Below are 20,698 nucleotides of genomic sequence, written 5' to 3' on the forward strand. Positions count from 1 at the left end.
AGCAGTGCCTTAAGTTAAAGCAAACGCCTTTGAAAAATCAGACAATAATAATATTGTAAAAAAGTCACTGGTTGGAGTTTGACCATCACCACAGAAGAAGAGGTAAGCCAGCGTTTAGTCATAGAAGTGGAATAAATAGAAGACGCTCTTACATTGATAATCCAGCCCTCGATTAAAACTGTGCCTATTTAATAACCGATAATAATAAACGAGCAGTAACTGAGTTGGGGGACAGCGCACGAACCGCACAGACATAAATGCAGATATTCGTTAAGTGAGAGTTGCCGATCTAGTCGTTCGTGTTCTATGCCCACGGTCCCCGGAAGTCAAGATTTCTCAGCGCGAAAAGTGTAGTTACCCTCATGTCTGAGCTGTGCAACGATAACACCAAGCAGAGGTGGGTGCAGGTCATTGTTTGGAAATGGTCGTAGAGACTCCTGCTGCTGACGAAAATCATTTTAGCCTTACTTTTTCCTGAACAGTATGTTGCAAACTGGAAAACTCTGCAGCGTAGCATGATAGCCAAACCTTGTTAGCTAGCGGAGTTTGTAGGTTAGCGTTAAATTGACATTAAGTTAGCTTCCCGGCTACTTAACACATAACACACACAATAACATCAGCACATTCAAACCTAGCTAGTTGATTGTTATCATTGTTTAACTGGTAAAGTCTGAAACATGGTAAAGAGCATTGAAACAATGACTTTCTTACCTTATGTAACGTTACTCCAGAGCTGACTGTCTGTGTTAACTTATTGAAAATGTGCAGGGACAGTAAAAGTGGTGCTGTGTTGAAAGTCTGTTCTCCTTTAACACCTTTACCTGAATGTTAAGTTATCCTAAGTCAACCCTAACCACAGTGAGGCCATAGAAGAAACAAATGCCATTATAAGTGTTTCTTATAGCGCCGCCACGCGGGTTTAGGGTTAGGATAAAGACCTTGTATTCACTATATAACACAGCTTGGAAAATATATGGGTGGATATGATATGTATGCACAAAATATGCTTCAGAGACATGTGGCAGCTTTGACAACCAATGACATTAATTTCATTGAAACAGCAGATTCTGGCAATGACAATCCTGTCATATGCCACACTACCTGTGTGTCTATAAGCACAATTGTGCTGTTTGTTTGCTGCCTAAACAAACAACTGCTGACTGACTTTGTTGACTCTGTAAAAGTCTTAAAACTATTCTGATGTACCAAAATTGTCTGTGAAAGGAAGTGAGTGAGCAGCTCAACTGTGCAAACTGACACTGTTTACCACAAAAAACTTGTTTGCCAGAGTTGTTACAGCTTAATTTTAAATTTGTATTGGGAATTTTAAATAGTTCATTTTCTACTTTTGCAGGATGTTCTGTTGATATCATGGTGAAGTACTTTGGCACTATCTTTCCTGTTTTCATCACTGCTGTTGATTTAAGTCATGCATTCACATTTCTCATTGTCCTTTTTCAAAAAGCCAAAATGTCAAAAATAGACAAGATGAGCATCCTCGGGGTGAGGAGCTTTGGGATTGAGGATAAAGACAAACAAGTCATTTCTTTCTTCACTCCTCTGACTGTGCTGGTTGGACCGAATGGAGCAGGGAAAACGGTATGAGGCCTTCGTTTTGATAAGAGAGGAGGTTTATCTGTCGAGAAAGTGTGTTTGAAATTATCTATGTGTTGGCAATAGTCAAGCGGGACAAATTTTTTTTTTTTTTCTTATACCTTGCAAATAGATACAGAAAAAGTTTGATAAAATCTCAAAATGATAAATGCAACTGTATGATGTGACCTTTTGTTTTATTTTTAGACTATTATTGAGTGCCTTAAGTATGCAACATCAGGAGAATTTCCCCCTGGATCTAAAGGGGGTGCTTTTGTTCATGATCCAAAGGTGAGTTTACTCTTCTGTACTGCTTATGCTATTTGAGCATTCAGTTAATCTAACATTAAATGTAACAAATGTTCTTATATTTGAGTTGATTTGTCTTTAAATAATAAATAAATTAAATTTCACAATTTCAGTGGTAGTTCTTGTACAAGATACTGAGTACGTGCTTAAAATGAAGCAATAATTGACTAAGACAGGCTATGGTTTGTTGCCAGTTTGTGTTGGCTTTTTCATTACACCAATTGTGGTTATCCTGTTGAGGAATGAAAGTTAATTTGTGTTCATGGCTTACTCCTGTATTTTCATGAACGTCTCATAATCCTTTGCTGTACATGTCTCTGTTAAATGTGCCAAAGCTGCTTCTTCTGATCCCTGTCAGACATGGATTTTTCAGGCTACCTTTGTTAAAGTAATGTACACTTGTGTGAAATCCAGGACGCCCATGAGACAGATGTGCGAGCACAGATTCGACTGTTATTCACAGATGTCAACGGAGAGAAAGTGACCATCCATCGCTCCATGTCCTGCACTCAGAAGGCAAAAAACTACTCTTTCAAAAGCTTAGAGCAGGTCATCACCAGAGTAAAGTAGGCCACTTTCTCAAATTTAGTTAATATTGAAAAATAATCATTTTTCTGACCAGATGTTATGACCATTTTCTTCACATGTGACCCCCTGTTGTCGTTTATTTAGAGATGGTGAGAGAGTGAGCTTGTCGTCTAAGTGTGGTGAACTAGACAGGGAGATGATTTCTGCATTGGGTGTATCAAAGCCTGTGCTGAATCATGTCATCTTCTGTCACCAAGAAGAGTCTAACTGGCCACTCAGCGAGGGCAAAGCGCTTAAAGAAAAGTTTGACTCCATCTTTGCAGCAACCAAGTAAGGACAATGAATATTTCTATTGTCCAACCGTCACATTACTTAAAATAAATATGAAGAAACCGTGTACCTCCATACACCATAAATTTATTGCCATTGTAGAGAAACTGTGTTACTGTGTTTTGTCTTTATCCCAGGTATATCAAAGCTCTGGAGACCATGCGTCAACTGCGTCTTACACAGAATCAGACAGTCAAAGAGTGTCAAGTAGAACTACGCTACCTGAAGCAGAACAAGGAGAAGGCCCAGCAGATAAGAGAAACTGTGGCCACCAAGGAGGCTCAGCTGATGTCCTCTAAAGACAGTGTCCAGCGAATAGAGAGCCAGATTGAGCCCCTTGAGGTGGGTTGATGGTCTATATTTATGTTTATTGTATATAGAACTGTGTTGAGGCTTTAGGCAGTAAAAGTAAAGTAAGGATGCTTTCAAAAGTAACACCATGAGTAGTTAATATTTGTCAATTAACTTCACCCAAAGTGCAGTACACAGAAAAAATAAATAAATCTAATCAGTATTTGGTGCAACCACGCTCTGCCCTTAAAACAGTACTGGTTCTGTACACTTGCCACAGTTCTGTGGATTTAGGCTGTGTCAGTGTCTTTTGTCTCTTCACGTAATCACAGACTCACTTGATAATGTTGAGATCCCCCCCACACACACCCATACACACACATCATGCTATACTCTGGGCATACCAACACTATAGTATATGTAACAATAAAACCCCCATTTTTTGTTCAGAACCGACTGATGGATATTGACACAAAACTTGGAAAAGTGATGAAGCTGGACAGTGACATCAAAGCTTTAGAGAGCAGGAAGAAACAGATGGAGGAGGACAACAGGGAGCTGGAGGAAACAATGGAACAGGTAATGGAATAATATGTACTTCAATGCATACTTATGCAAACAAGCTTGAATCCGTAATTAATAAGGGGAAGAAACACTGGTTGCAGCACCAAACTCAGTGCTCACTTTTCACACCACTGACTGTAGACTAAACACATGGTTAAATCATTTTGAGAAACCCGATAAGAGATTTTAAAGATAATAATGGATTTAAAAGAATGAACTTGAAAATTAAATGTGTAAGAGAAACTGATGAGGTAAAACACAAGTCTTCTGACTCCCACTGTGACAGTTTTAGCTAAACAGCTGCTTAATAGCACTCAAGACTCCACTCTGTATTAAGTGTCCTTGCCCTAAATGGGAAACTAATTGACACACTGCAGATGGTGAATGAGGTTGTAGTAATTCTTTAATGAGCAACCAGTTCATCGTTGGCCTGCACTGATATGACAGTCTTTAATGACTCCTATGTCTTACAGATGCCAGTTATCTCTGGTTTGCTGCTGTGTTGATGCTTGTGACAAAGCTGAATCATATTATAAGACAATTTAAGTTGTTCAGATATTTTATTTTTAAAAATAACTTTTCTAAAGATAATTTCACAATTTTTCCATCCAGTTGTTCAGATATTTTAGTAATGGAGTTATGCCATTACTCTGATATTTTACTAAATTTAATCGTTGAGCTTCAGGCTAAGCCAGTGAACTATGTACATGGCAGGTGTTCCAGGGTTCAGACCAGCAGTTGCAGGAGGTTTACCAGAATCACCAAAGGACAGTGAAGGAGAAGGAGCGGAGACTGACAGACTGCCAGAAGGAGATGGAGAGAGCTGGCCGCGAGTGTCAGAGACTGAACAGAGTCAAGGCAGATCTTCTGGTAGAACAAGGTACACATCCTGCCATGGCAGCTAATGAACATTATAAAATCACTATTTTACCTGAATCTTTTTTTGTCAGTTTTCTGCAGATGTCATTGTTAAAACCTTTTTAGGCACAAGTTATCTTTATTTCAACTTGAATTGAACTAAGAACAAAACTAAGACTAGCATACCATTCCTGATGAATCTAAAATAATATGGGAAACCAGCCTTTGAAATGTTAGCAATAGGTCAAATAGATTGATAGATGAAAATATTGGCAGATGGTTTGGATACAAGAATATTTCCTAAAGAGTAAGTCGGCTGCTGAAATCTCCCTCTTTTTTTCCAGGTCGTCTTCAGCTGGAGGCTGACCGCCACACTCAAAACATTAGGAACCGCGATGCTCAAGTAAGAAAACATAAACCAAATTACCTGCAATTGTACTGCAGTACTGCTCACCCTGGTTTTTTGTTTGGGGTGGATGCTATTACGTTTTTGACAACATTTGGCTCTTGGTCCAGCAGAAGTGTAGCTACTGTAAGTTGCTGTAGACAAAAGAATCTGCTAATTTAATATAATGCAATGAAAGATGCCGAGCAGGTGGACTACAAAACACACAGCTAACAATGTCAGTTTCACTAATAATGCTTTTAAGTAATGTAAAGTACCTATACTAAGAATTAAATGTTATTCCATATGCACACGTTAAAAATATGTTGTATTTGAATACTTGCCCATTTCTTTCTCAGGTTCGTTCTTTGTCATCCTTTTTGGACATGGAAGGTTACGACCGGCCGCCCTTCGCTGCGCTTCAGCTTGAGAACTTTCACCGTTTTGTCAGTCAGAGACTGCAGCAAGAAAAAGAGACAAACAGTCAGGTTTTGGTAAGAACCGATTACCACGGTGACCACTGTTGCCTTCACCTTCCACATCTTTTCTAGCTGTTCTTTCAGCTGTGTCCAGGCATCTCAAGGATCGCTGTTGTTGTTGTTGTGGTGTATATCAGCTTGTTGGTCTCAGTGATGGTCACAGTAGGGATTGTTTGTAATGCTGCATTCACATCTTCAAGTAGACTTTCAGAGGGTACTTCACTTAGTCTTGGTAACCAGCTACGGAGGTTCCAGGTGTCCATCTTACTCACGATTTTCAATCTCGGCTCAGCTGCTCTTATGTTGAGCGTGTGGGGGCTTGTTATTGGGGCTTGGTACCAAATCTCGGGTGGGGATTGTATTGTTTCCCCCCGACCTTGTGTCCTGGCTCCCCCTTGCCGTAGCATGTGTGTTGTATCTCTTCAATCTCCAGATGTGATAGCAGTTGCCGTTTGCGGATGTTGGAGCACTGAGCTACTAGTTGTTTTGGCCCTAGTCTAGATGGTGGGTTTTGAAGTTTCCATTGGTCCCACGTCTTCTTCATGTAACCCCTATCGCTGGGGTTACTCATGTAGTAGCTTTCCAACAGTTCTAGCCCATTCCAGTAGCCCATTTCTCATCAGGTTGCCCTGGTTCCCTAGCACCTGACGCGGACCTTGTATGAATATATGAATATATATATATATATATATATATATATATCAAAGATTTTTCAGTCCTTGTATTTTATGCCATTAAGCAGCTGTATTATTACTTTTTCCTGCAACTTGCTAAATATTTACAGTAGACAGATCATGAATAAATGTGTTAATCACAATTGAAATGCCTGATTTCACTCTTTATTATTCTGTCCATTAAGGCTGACCTGCTTGAAAAAGAGCAGCAGAAACAGCAGTCCATTGATGAAATAAGGGATAAGAAGACTGGCCTGGAGAGAACAGTGGAGCTGAAGAGAGACCTGCAGGGAAAGAAGCAGCAAGAACTAAGGAACATCAGAGCAGACCTGCAGAGGCTGGAGGGTTCATCAAGTCGCCTGCAGGAACTGGAGAATGAATTGGCTAAAGCAGTAAGAACCCAAACATTGGCTGTGACAGGGTTTTCTTAAGTAGACACTGACCATGTGGTACAGGTGTCCAACCACTGAATTATAACATACAACTCATACATGACAAACAGTTTTTTTTTATCCCACTATTTAGAACATAACCTTGTGTGTTTTTTTTTTTTTTTGTTTTGTTTTCAGGAGCATGAGCTGCAGAGCGCAGTGCAGAACTCCAATGTTGAGGAGCTAAAGGTCGAGGTCATTGAGCTCCAGAAAGAAAAGGCTGAACTTGATCGTGCACAGAGGCGACTTGACCAGGAAATGGAGACGCTTAACACACACACCACTGCACGAACGCAAATGGAGATGCTGAAAAAAGACAAGGTATTGTATATTCACTTCCTGCCTGTTGTCAGACCAGAGCCCCTCAAAGCATGAAAATGTCTAAAAACGCTTCACTTCACTTTTTTTATACTTTTTTACTGGCTCATATCAATTTTCATTTATTTGCTCTCTTGTGTTTCTGCTCTCATTTCTCCAGACAGAGAAGGAGGAGCAGGTACGTAAGATCAAGTCTCGCCACAGTGAGGATCTGGTGTCTTTACTGGGCCACTTTCCCAACAAGAGAGAACTTGAGGACTGGATCTATGCCAAGTCTAAGGAAATCAGCAATACCAGAGACCGACTTGCCAAATTCAAGTAAGTAAGATAATTATGCTTTAAAGCACAAAAAGTGAAAGCAAATGTTTTGAAATTGTCAATGGCACTGACTATAGTATTGTGTTGTGATTTTTATTTTTCTCAGTAAAGACCTGGCGTCAAGTGAGCAGAATAAAAGCCACATTGCCGCTGAACTGCGTAAGAAAGAACAGCAGTTAGCCAGTGATGAAGAGCGGTTGTTCAGTGTTTGTGGCAGTCAGGATCTGGAGCAGGACATGGGAAAACTGCAGGAAGATCTGGAGAAGATATCCAAACAAAGAGGTGAAAAAAATGAAATAAACAAAAAATGAAAATACAAGGATGAGGGTTAACCTTGGAATTTAGGGCTCTACTGTCAATTCTAGTAAAATGCCCCCCCAAAAAAACTTAGAAGGAAGAGATAAATAGGATTAGTTTGAGAGACACTAATATGCTAGATTTGGACTTTGTATAAATAGGTGAAACAGACATTCACAGTAGTTTTTACTGAATATCACACAATGCAATGCAAATGAATATATAACACATTTGTTTTCTCTATCTTCACTTGTCTTTGTATAGCAATGCTAGCTGGAGCCACAGCAGTGTACACACAGTTCATCAGTCAGCTGACAGAGGAGAGGGAGCCCTGCTGCCCTGTGTGCCAGCGGACGTTTCCTTCGGAGTCCGATCTGCAGGAAGTTATCAGTGACATGCAGTCCAAACTCCGCCTGGTGCCAGACAGGCTAAAAAACACTGAGCAGGACCTGAAGAAGAAGGAGAGGAAGAGAGATGAGATTATGGCTCTAAGACCTATCAGGTATAGAGTGACGTGTAGACTTTTGGGTCGAGAAAAGTACTTAAAAGTGTGTTTCATAAAAATATGAACTTTATAAGAGTAGAAGACTTATGATTTATGACATGTACTCCACAAGATGGAGCTAGAGTCCAATATGAGTGAGATTTTATACCAGTTTCTGTCCAGTGTCTTTTCATGACCTGAGTAGACCCAACAGACATTCTCAATTATTTTGACAGTTTTCTATATAACCTTTCAGCATAAGAAATGATATCCAGAAGAATTTATGCTTTTAATAATTTGACAAAAAGGAAACATTAAAATGTAAATATACCAACTATACCAAATATACCAAGTCTTATATTCAGCAATGAACTAAGAGGGTCAATTTTCACTGAAGCTCAGATCACAAAGTGAATGAAAGAATCTAAGCACAGAAATTACAGCACAATGCAGCCTGATCATATGATACACTTGTTGAATGTTATGGTGACAATAACAAGTGAATTCCAGTACTGAACAATAAATCACAACCTCAGCCCAAATGCTATATCTACAATGGGTCTTGTGTTGACACCCTTGTGTTAATCTAGTTGAATGCATGGGACATCCTACTTTAATCTGAGTGAAGTTTGTGAAGTGTTGCAGGCGATCCTTCAGGGCAAGAAATCCTACATTCTGTGAAAATCCATGTTGTAATTCAGTACACTATTCAATGGATGCATAATAACAAAAATAAATAATAATAGTAATAAATACGTTCAGGGAGTCACAAACCCATTAACTCTTTGCTTAAAATGCATTTATTTTCCCTTTCTTGTCCCCCAGGCAGGCAGTTGTACAATTTCAGGAGAAGGAGTTGCCTGAGTTGAAAAACCGTCTGCAGACCGTGAACAGAGAAATTGAGAGGCTGAAGGAAGATGTGGAAGAGCAGGAGACTCTGCTTAGCACTCTGGTGTCAGAGGAGGAAACAGCCAAGGCCTGCCTACAGGACATATCACTCATGGATAGATACCTGGTGATTTAGAAACATCATGCTAAGACATTGCAAGTCTTGGAAACTGACACCCCAGTCTTACACTTGCTTATTTTATTCTTTGCAGATGGACCTTAAAGAGGTGGAGAGGAAAATAGCCCAACAGGCAGCCAAACTACAGGGAATAGACCTGACCAGGACCATCCAGCAAGTCAGTCAGGAGAAACAGGAAACTCAGCACAAGCTAGACACTAGTAAGATGGCAGTACACAGGCACTCCCTTTTAGAGGGCTGGATCTTAGTTTTGCCATCACTGCTTTTTCATTGGTCTTTACTATAATTGCTGAGATGTGGGGCTCACATGCACGACATATCCAAGCAGAATAGCACAAGGGGAAACCACATAGTTTCAAACAAATCAGCTTTAACGTATCATAATCACTGTATTGGAAGTGGTTATGAACAAAGGTGACTAGATGGAAATCATTTATTTCCTTTGCTCTCAAAGTTTTAACCGATGACAGGAAATTTTCCTTTAATTTTTTTCCGCACTTTATTTTGATAAAGTTTTAATTTTAAATGGATGAGATCCATGTTTGACACATGTTTTATTAAAAATCTAAAATTGAAGTCTTGACACTCCAAATATATTCAAGTGCATTGTTTCAACTTCAATTATCCTTCAGATTCTTCTGCAAATCCATTATTGGTTAAAAAAATCTGTGGTGTCGTTTACTAGAAACACCTACAGTAAAGAGGGCTTGTTTGGTCCGCAGCTGTTGATATTGGAGGTGAGAATGGAGCTGAAGCACTTGTAAGGCTTTTCTCCTTTCTCTTTGCCTATTTGTGTCCTTGCAGCTTCCAGCAAGATGGATCTGAAACGTAAGCTGATTCAGGACCAGCAGGATCAGATTCAGCTGCTGAAAAGTGCTGTGAATGAGACAAGAGCAGAGAAGCTCCAGCTGAGTAGTGATATGCAGAGACAGCAGCAGCTGGAGGAGCAGTGTGTTGAGTTCACCACTGAGATACAGGCCTTAACCAGGGACATGAGGGTACAGTTTTTTTACTGCTTCTTTAAAGATCTTGATGTAGACCTATAAAGACATTTGTGTTTCACACAAAAGTGTACAGGATGTAGTTTTGTACTTTTACTCTAAAGTACTCTAGTACTTTTTGATGTTTAGGGAGACAATGTAGCTTCATTAGAATTGTACGTGACAACGCAGGACATATTTTCCACTTCATTTTTCTTTTTAGTCAATATTGACATACCTCCCCATATACATGCACTATAATTTTGGTATAGTGTATCAGTGTGTATGACCTGTAGTTCTGCTGCCATGTACTGTGCAATAAAAGTGCACATCAAAAATAATACTGTTTAATTTTCAAAGTACTTTTGCTTCATCTCTTTCTTTGTGACATGTCGATTTCTTTATCCAACCAGGAAGCAAAGGAACAATTGACCCCTTTGTCTGCTGCTCTGGAGAAACTGCATCAGGAGAAACAGGAGTTAGTGGAGCGCAAAAGGCAGAGGCAGGAAGAAGGGCAGGAGAAGGTGGATATGTTCTCTCTCTTATCTCTCTCTATACACTTTTTCTCTGTGCTGTACAAATTCAGCAACAAGCTAGTATATATTTGTCTCTACTTATAATGTTCCTCTTTTGTTATTACCTTTTTGCTTGAATTGGAACATGTGATGGGGCAGCTAAAAACTGCTTCTCTTACATATTACTTTTAAAATGCTAACTCATTATCTTTGTCTTTGTCACTGATAGATCAGTGCTATTAAAGAGAGATTGAAGGCCATCACCACATTGGATAAAGAGATCACCAAATATGTCGATGAGGGCAAAGATGAATACAAAGAGGTAATTTGTTTGTTTTACCCTCCTTGATCCATTTGTTTTGCTGATTCCTCTGTGTGTCAGTTTGTGAAAGACCATTACCCCAAACATTGCACCTGTGTCGTCTTCATTCAGCATGAAACCACAGCTTAGATTTCCTTTCTTTTCATAGTCATTTTTTTCTTTTATATTAACTTTAGAAGCTGTATTGGCTAATTTTTTGCAATTACTGAACAGCTTTATTAAAACTGTTTTTCTCTATTGCAGCAAAAAGAGTCTGAGCTTCGGGAAACCAACACTCAGTTACATGAGGCTGAGAAACATAAAGAGAAGATCAACAAGGAGATGGGAAACATTCGTCAAGACATAGACACTCAAAAGGCACAGCCTCCTAAGTCTTCATTGTCATCTTTCATGCTTTTCCCTTTATTGACATTTCATGTCATCCCTGACATTTTTGGCTCTGTTGTCTGCTTTGTGTGTGTGTGTTGGACTTTAATCTGCTAATTTTACTGTTTTTTTTTTTTAATATAAAGATAACATAACTGACCTTAAAAATGCTCTGGATTTGTGATAATTTAGAATTGGGTTTTCAGACCTTCCATACACTCAGAACACAAAAAGGTCTGAAACGGTCAAATTCTCAGCAGCTCATGTAGCATTAAGAACAACTTCACTGGCAGACCAATGTTTGGCTTGTGGCCTTAATCATTTTTGACTACCAACGTCTTCCAGCTCCTACACTGCTATGCCTTTTCCCATGGCCATTTCTATAGGTTCATACTGTGGAAATCTATAGGGATATAGTATTGATTGTAAAAATATATTTGTAGTAGTTAATACTTATTTAACTTTTCCTAATTTATTAGGTCCAGGAGCGCTGGTTGCAAGATAACCTGACCTTGAGGAAGCGTGTTGAGGAGTTGAAGGAGCTTGTGGCTAAACATGAAGCTCTTATGAAAGACATGGGCAACATGCAAGTGCTACAGCTACGCCAGTAAGAGCACTACACCAGTATCAGTCAATTGTAAAAGTAATGAATAGAGTGATGAAAGGGAATCAGGCTGCATAGAGACTAACTGTTCAAGACAGCTCCAGTGTCTTTTATCTCAGCACTGTCCCATTTGAATGAGTAAAGATTACAACTGAATTTACATTTTGGCAAACACAAATTATGGTTCACAGTAACAGAATAATCCACTGTGTTTACACCTCAACTCTGTGGTTGTCCAGAGAACGACGTGAATCTGAACGCAAGTTAGAAGACTTGAAGAAGAACCGCAGTGTTGCACTGGGTCGTCAGAAAGGCTTTGAGGAGGAGATACTGCATTACAGGTGAGATATGGAGATATAGTATGTTAATGCATTTACACTTTGAGCTGAATTCATCTGTGATGGTCATTATAATCTAAGTCTAACCTACTGTATGCCACCTGTATTTTGCTGAGAAAATAAATGATGGCTCTTCCAAGATAACATTTTCATCACTGCATGTTGCACAGGTAATTGTTTCACTAATCTGTGTAGTCCTTGGCCTACTTAGTATTCTTTTTTTTTTCCTTAATCTCAATAATTGAACTTGATTTTTGAATTGCAGAAAGGAACTGCGAGAAGATCAGTATGCCAAAGCTGAGGAGCGGTACAAAAACAAGATGATCATAATGAGGACCACAGAGCTGGTCATTAAAGATCTGGATCTCTACTACAAGGCCCTTGATCAGTAAGTGTAGCCATAACATCTACACATGCACACAAGGTGTTATTTTTCATTCAACACAAATTTAGCAAATCAGAGATTTGAATGTAGCATAGGTTTTTATTGTAGCAGTAAACCTTCTAATGCTATGATCAGCATTTATTGTCTGACCTAATAAATGTTGCTGTTACTGAGAAATGTAGGTGAAAGGGAGGTGCTAGTAGAAGAAAACCTCAGACATCTACTCAGCCTGGGAAAATCAGAACTTTTACAGTGACATGAACTGAAACAGATCGGATTGAAAGATTTCAAGTTGAAGCTGTTGGAGTCATAACCTGTACTGTACAGTACATTTTGTACTGTAGTGCATAGTAATTTGACAATATGGTTATCTCTTACAAGTGCTGAAAATACTACTGCAAAACATTATTACAGTTATACTGTGTACAGCAAGAATTACAAAAGGCAAGAGACATGTTTGATTATGTTAGAAGGGTTTTTTACTGGTTTTATGTAGCTTTTGAAGAGATACAGTCTGAATTAAGAGAACAATGAAAATAATAATTTTCAGATAAAATTTGTTCATATTTTATTTATGTTATATAAATTTATCATATTGTTATTTTTAAGACAAAAAAAACATTGGTAATTTTCCTGAAAATATAAACAGTCCTCCATCAGTCTCTGATTGCACTAGAAGCATAGAAATATGATTTCCACTACAAGTGATCATTTCTAGAAATACTGAGAAGAAAACGTCACACTAACACACATCAGTAATTTAGCACATTAAATTGATCAGTCACCTATGTGTGCTGTATCTGTGTTAAGGATCCTACCAACTATCAAAATGTCTTTGTCTGCATCTCTGAATAAATACTGTATCTGCCCTGCATGACACCTACACACAGCATTTAATGTGTTCATGACAGGGCCTTTTTCTTGAACTTAGGTCATCAAAACCACTTCAGAGGTTGGAAATTATTAGCTAGAATGTTTGCTTCCTCGTGGTGGGGAAACTGCAATAGTACGATGATGTCAATTGTGTCTGGTAACCTTTCCAGGCAGTAACTGTAAAAATGTACCTGCTGAAGCAGTACAGAGCTAAACATTTGTCTGTTACGCCTTAGTAATGAGGACATCGCATGGCGGTACAACAGTTAGCAGTGTCACCTCACAGCAAGAAAGTTCTGGGTTTGAACTGTTGAACTGAACTGTCCTGACTGTTTGCACCATGTCATATCATTATTTACTTCACCTTAAGACCAGAAATATAGGCCTATCATGTTAGGAGCTGTGAAGTAGCTCATTCTGTGAGTGTGTGACGTGAACATTAAGTAGCTAAATTCATCGGTTTTGTTATTAGAAATAATTTTTTTTAATCTGTTTGAGAAACACAGACACATACCATTATATTTTGTTTATTGCTATATAGACCATAAAGACAGGCTTTTCACAGTATAAATCTGTCAACAAGGGTGCTACATGGTCCATGGTAGGTAAAACATATACAATAAGAAAGCACAAGCATCAAACATAAGTGATCATAGTGCGTTTTGTTAAAATTTGTAAGCTAAAATTACTTTCCAGGTCACTCAGTCTCCACCTTGCAAAGACACCTTTTAACAAACACACCAGGCTCAAGTGAATTCACAGCAAACAAAGCACAGCAGTGACGAGATTTGTGGTAAAGAAATGGCATGGTTTTGTAGCAGTTCTAGGTCACCAAACCCATCGGTTTACTTTCATTTTAGAGTTGAAGCACTGCAGAGATTAATCCATCAGTCAGTAAAACATTATTATACAATAATGAAAAGTACAATAATGCACATTTTGTAATTGTCTGTTTGACTGCAGATAAAGCATCGATATTTTAAAATGGTAATGCAGTTATTTAAGCCTTGTTACATTTTCAGTCGTTTCAGATAGTGTTTGAATTCTCATGAAGAAAACTGTCAATGTAAAAAAAAATGTAAAGTCATGATTGCAAACCATTTATATTGTTTTTAGATATGTGGATGAGTCAGACTGGATCCTCAGGTTAAGGATGAAAGTGTGAACTCATGGTCTCAGATACCATCTGAGAAGTGAGCAAAAGACATAATTTACCCATATATGTGGGTTAATTACAGCATCAGCATCTGCACTTATCAAGATTGAATGCAGGCTTTAGCAACCCTATAGCAGATCAGGCAACCGGGTCACAGTTCCTGTCTGAATATACAAAAGATTGTTTTGATTTAAAGAGGGGGAAAAAATATATGAAACTGCTTTTGTCATTGATTTTGCTACAAATTGTCGTGTTTGCATAATTGGTCAATACCCTCAATAATCACATACTAATTACCTGGAGACATTTACTGTTAAAACTTAATACAGATAAACCAAACGTGCAAAAAAACAGGCCTTCCAGTTTCTTTTTATTTCCTTTAAAACCAAAATTATTTTATTAGATTTTTATTTTTCATTAGATTAATTTAAGTGAGTTTTGTTTTGTTAGCTGCATCACAGTTACAGCCACCCATCTAGTCTATGTTATACATTATCATGTTTAAATATATACTATGTAATTGAATCAGAAGTACTTTATAGACCACTGGGTTACTGGGTCACAGATACAGAGCAGTTGCTGTGAGTGTGTCACGCAAATACTTTGCCATAACAACCATAATTTCGTTAGTACTTTTATATTCAGATCAAAAGAACTTTATTAATCCGAGGGGTGCTGGAGAGGGTAGTACTGAGTTACATTTTCTCCTTTAGATGTGCTCAAATAACTTTTTTCAGCAAATTGTTCATTGTAGAAAAATCTTGCATTGTTTTTTTTTTTTTTAACCTGGAATGGTTAAAAATATTAAATAAAAACTAATTAAATTAAATATTAAATATTAAAATTAAATTAAATAATACATAATAATAACAAAATAAATTAAATAAATAATAAAACACAGAAAAGTCCAAGTAAGAAAAATACTTTTTTTAGGATTTATCATGAATGTGCCATCTTAAATATAAAAACTCCATTCTTCTGATCATAAGTCATTTCTTCCTTTGTTGCATCAGCAGGGCTTTGTCACTGTTCTTTATACTGTTATCTTTCTGGTGTTTTCAAACCACAGAGTTGCTCGTCAATTCTTTACATTATAGACAAAATCATTCTTGGTATTCAGGAAACAACTTCCTGTTGCTGGCGATGTATTGACATTATCTTCGTCATGTATCAATATTAGATGGATTTACTAAAAAGAAAATTGCTGTCTCTATCATTTTGCAACCCAATCATCAGACAAACCTTGTTTCAGGTCAGTCAGGCTTCCGCTGTGCAGCAGTAAACTCATTTAACCTACATATAACTTTGTGACTTTGTGTCAGATCAATTTCAGTTACCTGGATATGTTCAATGTTGAATCAGCCTAGAGTTTAATGTACCAAATTCTCTAATACAGCACCAGGTTCTGTCTCTGTTCACCTTTTTCATTATGCCCAGCATAAATAATGGTTCCTTGTACACTGTTGGTTCATTGCATGTTTTGACTGTATTGCACCATGCTACATGAAGTGAACCAGATTTATATTTTATACACCTTGACATCCATTCGAAGCCAACATGGTCATTGACAACCATGTAAAAGTTTTTTTTTTCTCCCAGAACAATCATGAAATTCCACAGCATGAAGATGGATGAGATCAACAAAATCATCAGAGACCTATGGCGCAGCACCTACAGGGGTCAAGGTGCCATCTCACTTTATTACTATGTACTGAGGAATATGTTGTTCTTCTTTATTCTTCCTCCTGTCAGTGTGATCAATCTCTCCTGCCTGCTTTCCAGATATTGAGTACGTGGAGATCAGGTCAGATGTGGATGAGAATGCTTCTGCTGGAGTAAGGCGAAGGGTGTACAACTACAGAGTAGTTATGATAAAAGGAGACACACCTTTGGATATGAGAGGACGCTGCAGTGCTGGTCAGAAGGTACCAGAAAAAAGTATTTTCTGTTGTACCACATATATTTGATAAAACTGTGCTGAATAAAACTTATGTTTTCTGGTGAATCATTATGTAAGCAGGTAGGGTGAAAATCTGCTATAGGGCTTGATAGGAATTAATTTCAATTCAATTCCATCCAATCCCATTTATTTGTATAGCACCAAATCACAATAGAATCATAGAGGAGAGGAGGGGAGAGGAGCTGAGTGCACCAGTCCTCAGGCAGTCTAGGCCTATTGCAGCATAACTAAGGGATAGTCCAGGGGCACCCGAGCAGACCTTACTATAAGTTTTGTCAAAAAGGAAAGTTTTAAGTCTAAACTTAAAAGCATAGAGGGTGTCTGCCTCCTGAACCCAGACTGGGAGCTGGTTCCATAGGAGAGGAGCTTGATAACAAAAGGCTTCCTCCCATTCCACTTTTGGAAACTCTGGGAACCTCAAATAGAGCTGCACTCTGAGAGCGAAGGAACTGGAGGATTTTTATTAGGTTACTGGGACATCCTGATAATGAGTTACAGTAATCCAGCCTTGAAGTAACAAATGCAATGACTAGTTTTTCTGCATCACTTTGAGACATAATGTTCCTAATTTTGACAATATTGCACAAGTGACAGAAGGCAGTTCTACAATCATATGTTTGTTTCCTTTAAGTCATACTGTTTGTTTTATTTTTAAATGTGTCCCCTGCATGTGTTTCCATTCATCCTTCATCTGCCACTTATCCTGGCACATTCAGGGTCATGGGGTGGTTGGAGTCAATCCCAGCTCACACTGGGTGAGAGGCAGGGTACACCCTGGACTGTCTGTCACAGGGCTGCCACACTGACAAACAGACAAACACACAATCACACATCTATGGGCAATTTAGAGTCACCAGTCAACCTAACCTGTATGTCTGTACTGTGGGAAGAACCCAGAGTACTCTTAGGAAACCCCCACAGGAATGGGGCCGCCAATGTGTATTCTCTCACCATGTAATTCAATGTGCTTACCTGGTTATCATTAAGATTAGGATAAATCTTGAAGAAATTATTGAAATCAGTATGCCATGAGAGATTAAGTGTGTCTGTATTGGTGTGTGTCTGTCTAGGTGTTGGCATCCCTAATCATTCGTCTGGCTCTGGCAGAGACCTTCTGTCTGAACTGTGGGATCCTGGCCCTCGATGAGCCCACAACCAACCTGGACCGAGAGAACATTGAATCACTGGCACATGCCCTTGTAGAGTCAGTACACACACACACCTGAACTTTGACTGTCCACTGTGTCATCACATCATCCACCCCGAGTGAATGAGTCTGAGCCAATAAGTACTGTCTTGAGTGTGAACTTGACTTTGTTATATTATGGAAATAAGAGAAATAAAAGCTAATGTTATGAGATGGAAACTAACAGATGCATTGAGTATGAAAATTACAAATGTATAATGAAAAACACACAAGATCAATTAGTTACTACCTGCATAGTTAAGTTAACCTGCCTGAAATGCCAAATATGAAACATAGACTCTGTCTTTATATAATTATTTACACATGTATTTCTAATTTGACTTATTACATCGTGAGCCATAAAAATTTCCAGTACTTCTTGTCTTCTGCTTGCTCCCTCCAGAATCATTAAAAGCCGTTCTCGCCAACGTAACTTCCAGCTTCTGATCATCACCCACGATGAGGACTTTGTGGAGCTGCTGGGCCGGTCCAACTACATTGAACACTTCTACCGAGTCCGTAAGAACCAGGACCAGAACTCTGAGATTACAAAGTGCAGCATCAATTCCCTGTCCTCCTATCTCCACTGAGCAGATGTTTGATTATTTAAACTCCTTTGGGAATACAAAGTAGTCCTTGATTTACTTTCATTTAGGTTTAGAAAAGCTGATGTTTGGTTTGTTTTAGTTTAAAACCAGTTAGGATTTATCTTGAGGGGTTCTGATGCATAAAGTAAATCCACTTTTAAGTCACTCCATGTGTTAACTGGCGGTCTGTTTTGCACAGTATATAATCCATGCAAACCAAAGGCACAAGTACCCATAATGCAATATGTAACTGAGCTGGAAAGAAATTTCAAGAAAATCTTGGGAAACATAGTGTTTAAAATATTCTGTTTCAAATGAATTAATTATCACATTGTGTATCAAAATTGTGTGTAAGAAACAGGTAAGGTGCCTACGAGAATCCCATAAATTCAGTACTTCCCACATGTCCACATGATGAGACACATCACAGGCTACACTCTCTAACAACCTAAGTTCCAAATAACTTGAGAATGTGTAGAGCATTATTGTAAAAAAAAAAAAAAAAAGTTTTTTTTTATGTGTAAGAAAAAATCAGATCAGTTATATTGTCATTTGAACTGCATGGGTAATTGCAGAATTCAGCAGAAAGATATGTTTTAATGTTTTTGCTTTTGTAAGCTTGCAGTATTCCTTCATTAAATTTATTGTGAAAGACCTGAGCTGTTATGTACTGTATGATTGTCTCTATTCAGCAGAGTACATTCGTTTTTTTTCCCTTTCTTTTCTTTTTTTTTTTACTTACATGGCAGTCAGTTTAGATCCTCTTCAGAGAAACCTGTTTTGGTGAAGTTGCTAATCAACCACCAAATCTTATCTCACTGGTTTCATTTTTTTTTTTTTCTCTCTATCTCTGTATGTAATGAGGGAAAACACGTAGCAAAGGCATGGCAAAGCACATATAAATTGTCTGTCAGTTGTCAGAACTTCAGAATGAACTTCAAACAGGCAACTGCAAGATCAGTTTAAGGGCTTTCTTGATATAGCATTTTCCACAGATCAACAGTAATCTAACTAAAATCATGGTGATGATGATGCTTCTGCTCGTATGCACTATGGCTCCGCTGGTCATTTTGGCTGGTCCTGTTACTATTCGTCACAAGCTAGATGAAAACCTAAACCAGATAATTGATCTGGTTGAAGAATACAATAAATCTCTCAATAGGGTAAGACACAGCTGTTTTTGTCTGCTTTTTGCTTTTTAAATTGTTGCATTGTACTGTTAAAACCTTTCATGTTAGGTAAAACAATTTTCATTTTCTCCAATGTTCTGCAGGAATTCTTTGTGGAGGATGTGCGGCCACTGGTTGACGCCGGCTGTAATGTAAGACCAGTGTTATGTTTCTTTTAAATGTTGTTGCATGTAGTCCAAATGCTATGTTCGTGAAATTAATGAACCTACTGCGGTCATACGGTAGTACAAGTATTTATTTACTGTTTTTAAAATGTAATATATTTTATTTTCTATACAGAAAACATTCTTCTGCAAAGTGCATGAGATCTTGGAAAACCGTAAGCAATTCAACGAAATTGTGAGAAACCTGAAGAAGCATATCAAGACCAGCCATGTAAGAATTTATCACATTTGGCATATTAGAAGGGACAAACCTGTTTTTTTAAAGGTTTAAAGTAGTAAGACAGCAAAAGCAAAAACAATGACATTTGGGGAACATTAATGAAATGCAATGCATTGACTCATGGTTTCTTGTCTTTCAGGCAAACTGTACGGAGTTACTAAAAGATGTGACACCAAATGGAATCAGCATTGAACTGCCTGAGTTGACAGAATATCTTGTCATGTGTATCCGCCAGAGAAATTTCAGCATGGGCTAATCAAGCCCACACTAAATACCTCCTAAACTTCCCATCTAACTGTTAGGCAGCGGATCATGTGAGCCTTCATTTTTTTTTTTTTTCCTTAAATCAAACATTCATTTCTTTGTTTTCAAAACGTTGACATTGACAAAGCATAAAATACTGAGGTAAATAATAATAAATAATTTATATTGTAGTTTATTTCATTATGTACTTTGTTACTAAAATGTATTATTTTTTTCAAAATGCTATTGTTTTTATTTGGGAGCAGCTACAGTTACAGTAGATTTACAAAGACTGATTTGTATTACCTTCAAATTAATTTATGCTTGCAGTCTCAGGTCACAACACAGCCTGCACATTCAACAGTAGATTTCAGCACAATGTAAAAAATACCCAACAAAGAGAAGTTGTTGTGACCCAGATTTGTGTTCTACCAAGTGTGCTTATATATTTATTTTTTTATTCTATTTAACCTAAGTTACTAAGTTATGGCAGTTTTCTATATTTTGACGTACAGGCTTATAGCAATCCTATTATACAGCATTTACAAAAAAGTATATTGTGTTGCTCCTGAGTGTAGTGTATACAGAAATGTTTTTTTACTCAGCTTCACGCAAACTTTGACCTCTAACAATGTAAGGAACTCTTAGATTTTAATTTGATTTTTGTGTTTCCTGAGAATTAACTTTTTTAAATATACATTTGCTTTTTATTTTTTAAGTACA

At 37.9% G+C, this 20,698-nt stretch overlaps 1 protein-coding gene across 1 annotated transcript; it reads left to right on the forward strand.

Moving 5' to 3' along the window:
• The first annotated feature begins 311 nt into the window (after positions 1 to 311).
• On the forward strand, positions 312 to 18,824 carry rad50 (RAD50 homolog, double strand break repair protein). Its single transcript, XM_026329052.1, has 28 exons — positions 312 to 397; positions 1,466 to 1,599; positions 1,801 to 1,884; positions 2,317 to 2,468; positions 2,575 to 2,760; positions 2,898 to 3,102; positions 3,502 to 3,630; positions 4,330 to 4,495; positions 4,818 to 4,876; positions 5,218 to 5,352; positions 6,197 to 6,403; positions 6,581 to 6,763; positions 6,921 to 7,078; positions 7,185 to 7,360; positions 7,640 to 7,877; positions 8,685 to 8,874; positions 8,960 to 9,086; positions 9,691 to 9,884; positions 10,280 to 10,390; positions 10,611 to 10,703; positions 10,947 to 11,060; positions 11,549 to 11,676; positions 11,913 to 12,014; positions 12,277 to 12,399; positions 16,025 to 16,110; positions 16,208 to 16,350; positions 17,456 to 17,589; positions 17,975 to 18,824. The coding sequence occupies exons 2-28, from the start codon at positions 1,471 to 1,473 to the stop codon at positions 18,159 to 18,161; spliced, it is 3,939 nt and encodes a 1,312-aa protein (XP_026184837.1). The 5' UTR covers positions 312 to 397; positions 1,466 to 1,470; the 3' UTR covers positions 18,162 to 18,824.
• The last annotated feature ends 1,874 nt before the right edge of the window (positions 18,825 to 20,698 follow it).

The sequence above is a fragment of the Mastacembelus armatus genome, chromosome 14 (genome assembly GCF_900324485.2).
Source record: "Mastacembelus armatus chromosome 14, fMasArm1.2, whole genome shotgun sequence".
In the NCBI taxonomy this organism is placed as follows: domain Eukaryota; kingdom Metazoa; phylum Chordata; class Actinopteri; order Synbranchiformes; family Mastacembelidae; genus Mastacembelus; species Mastacembelus armatus.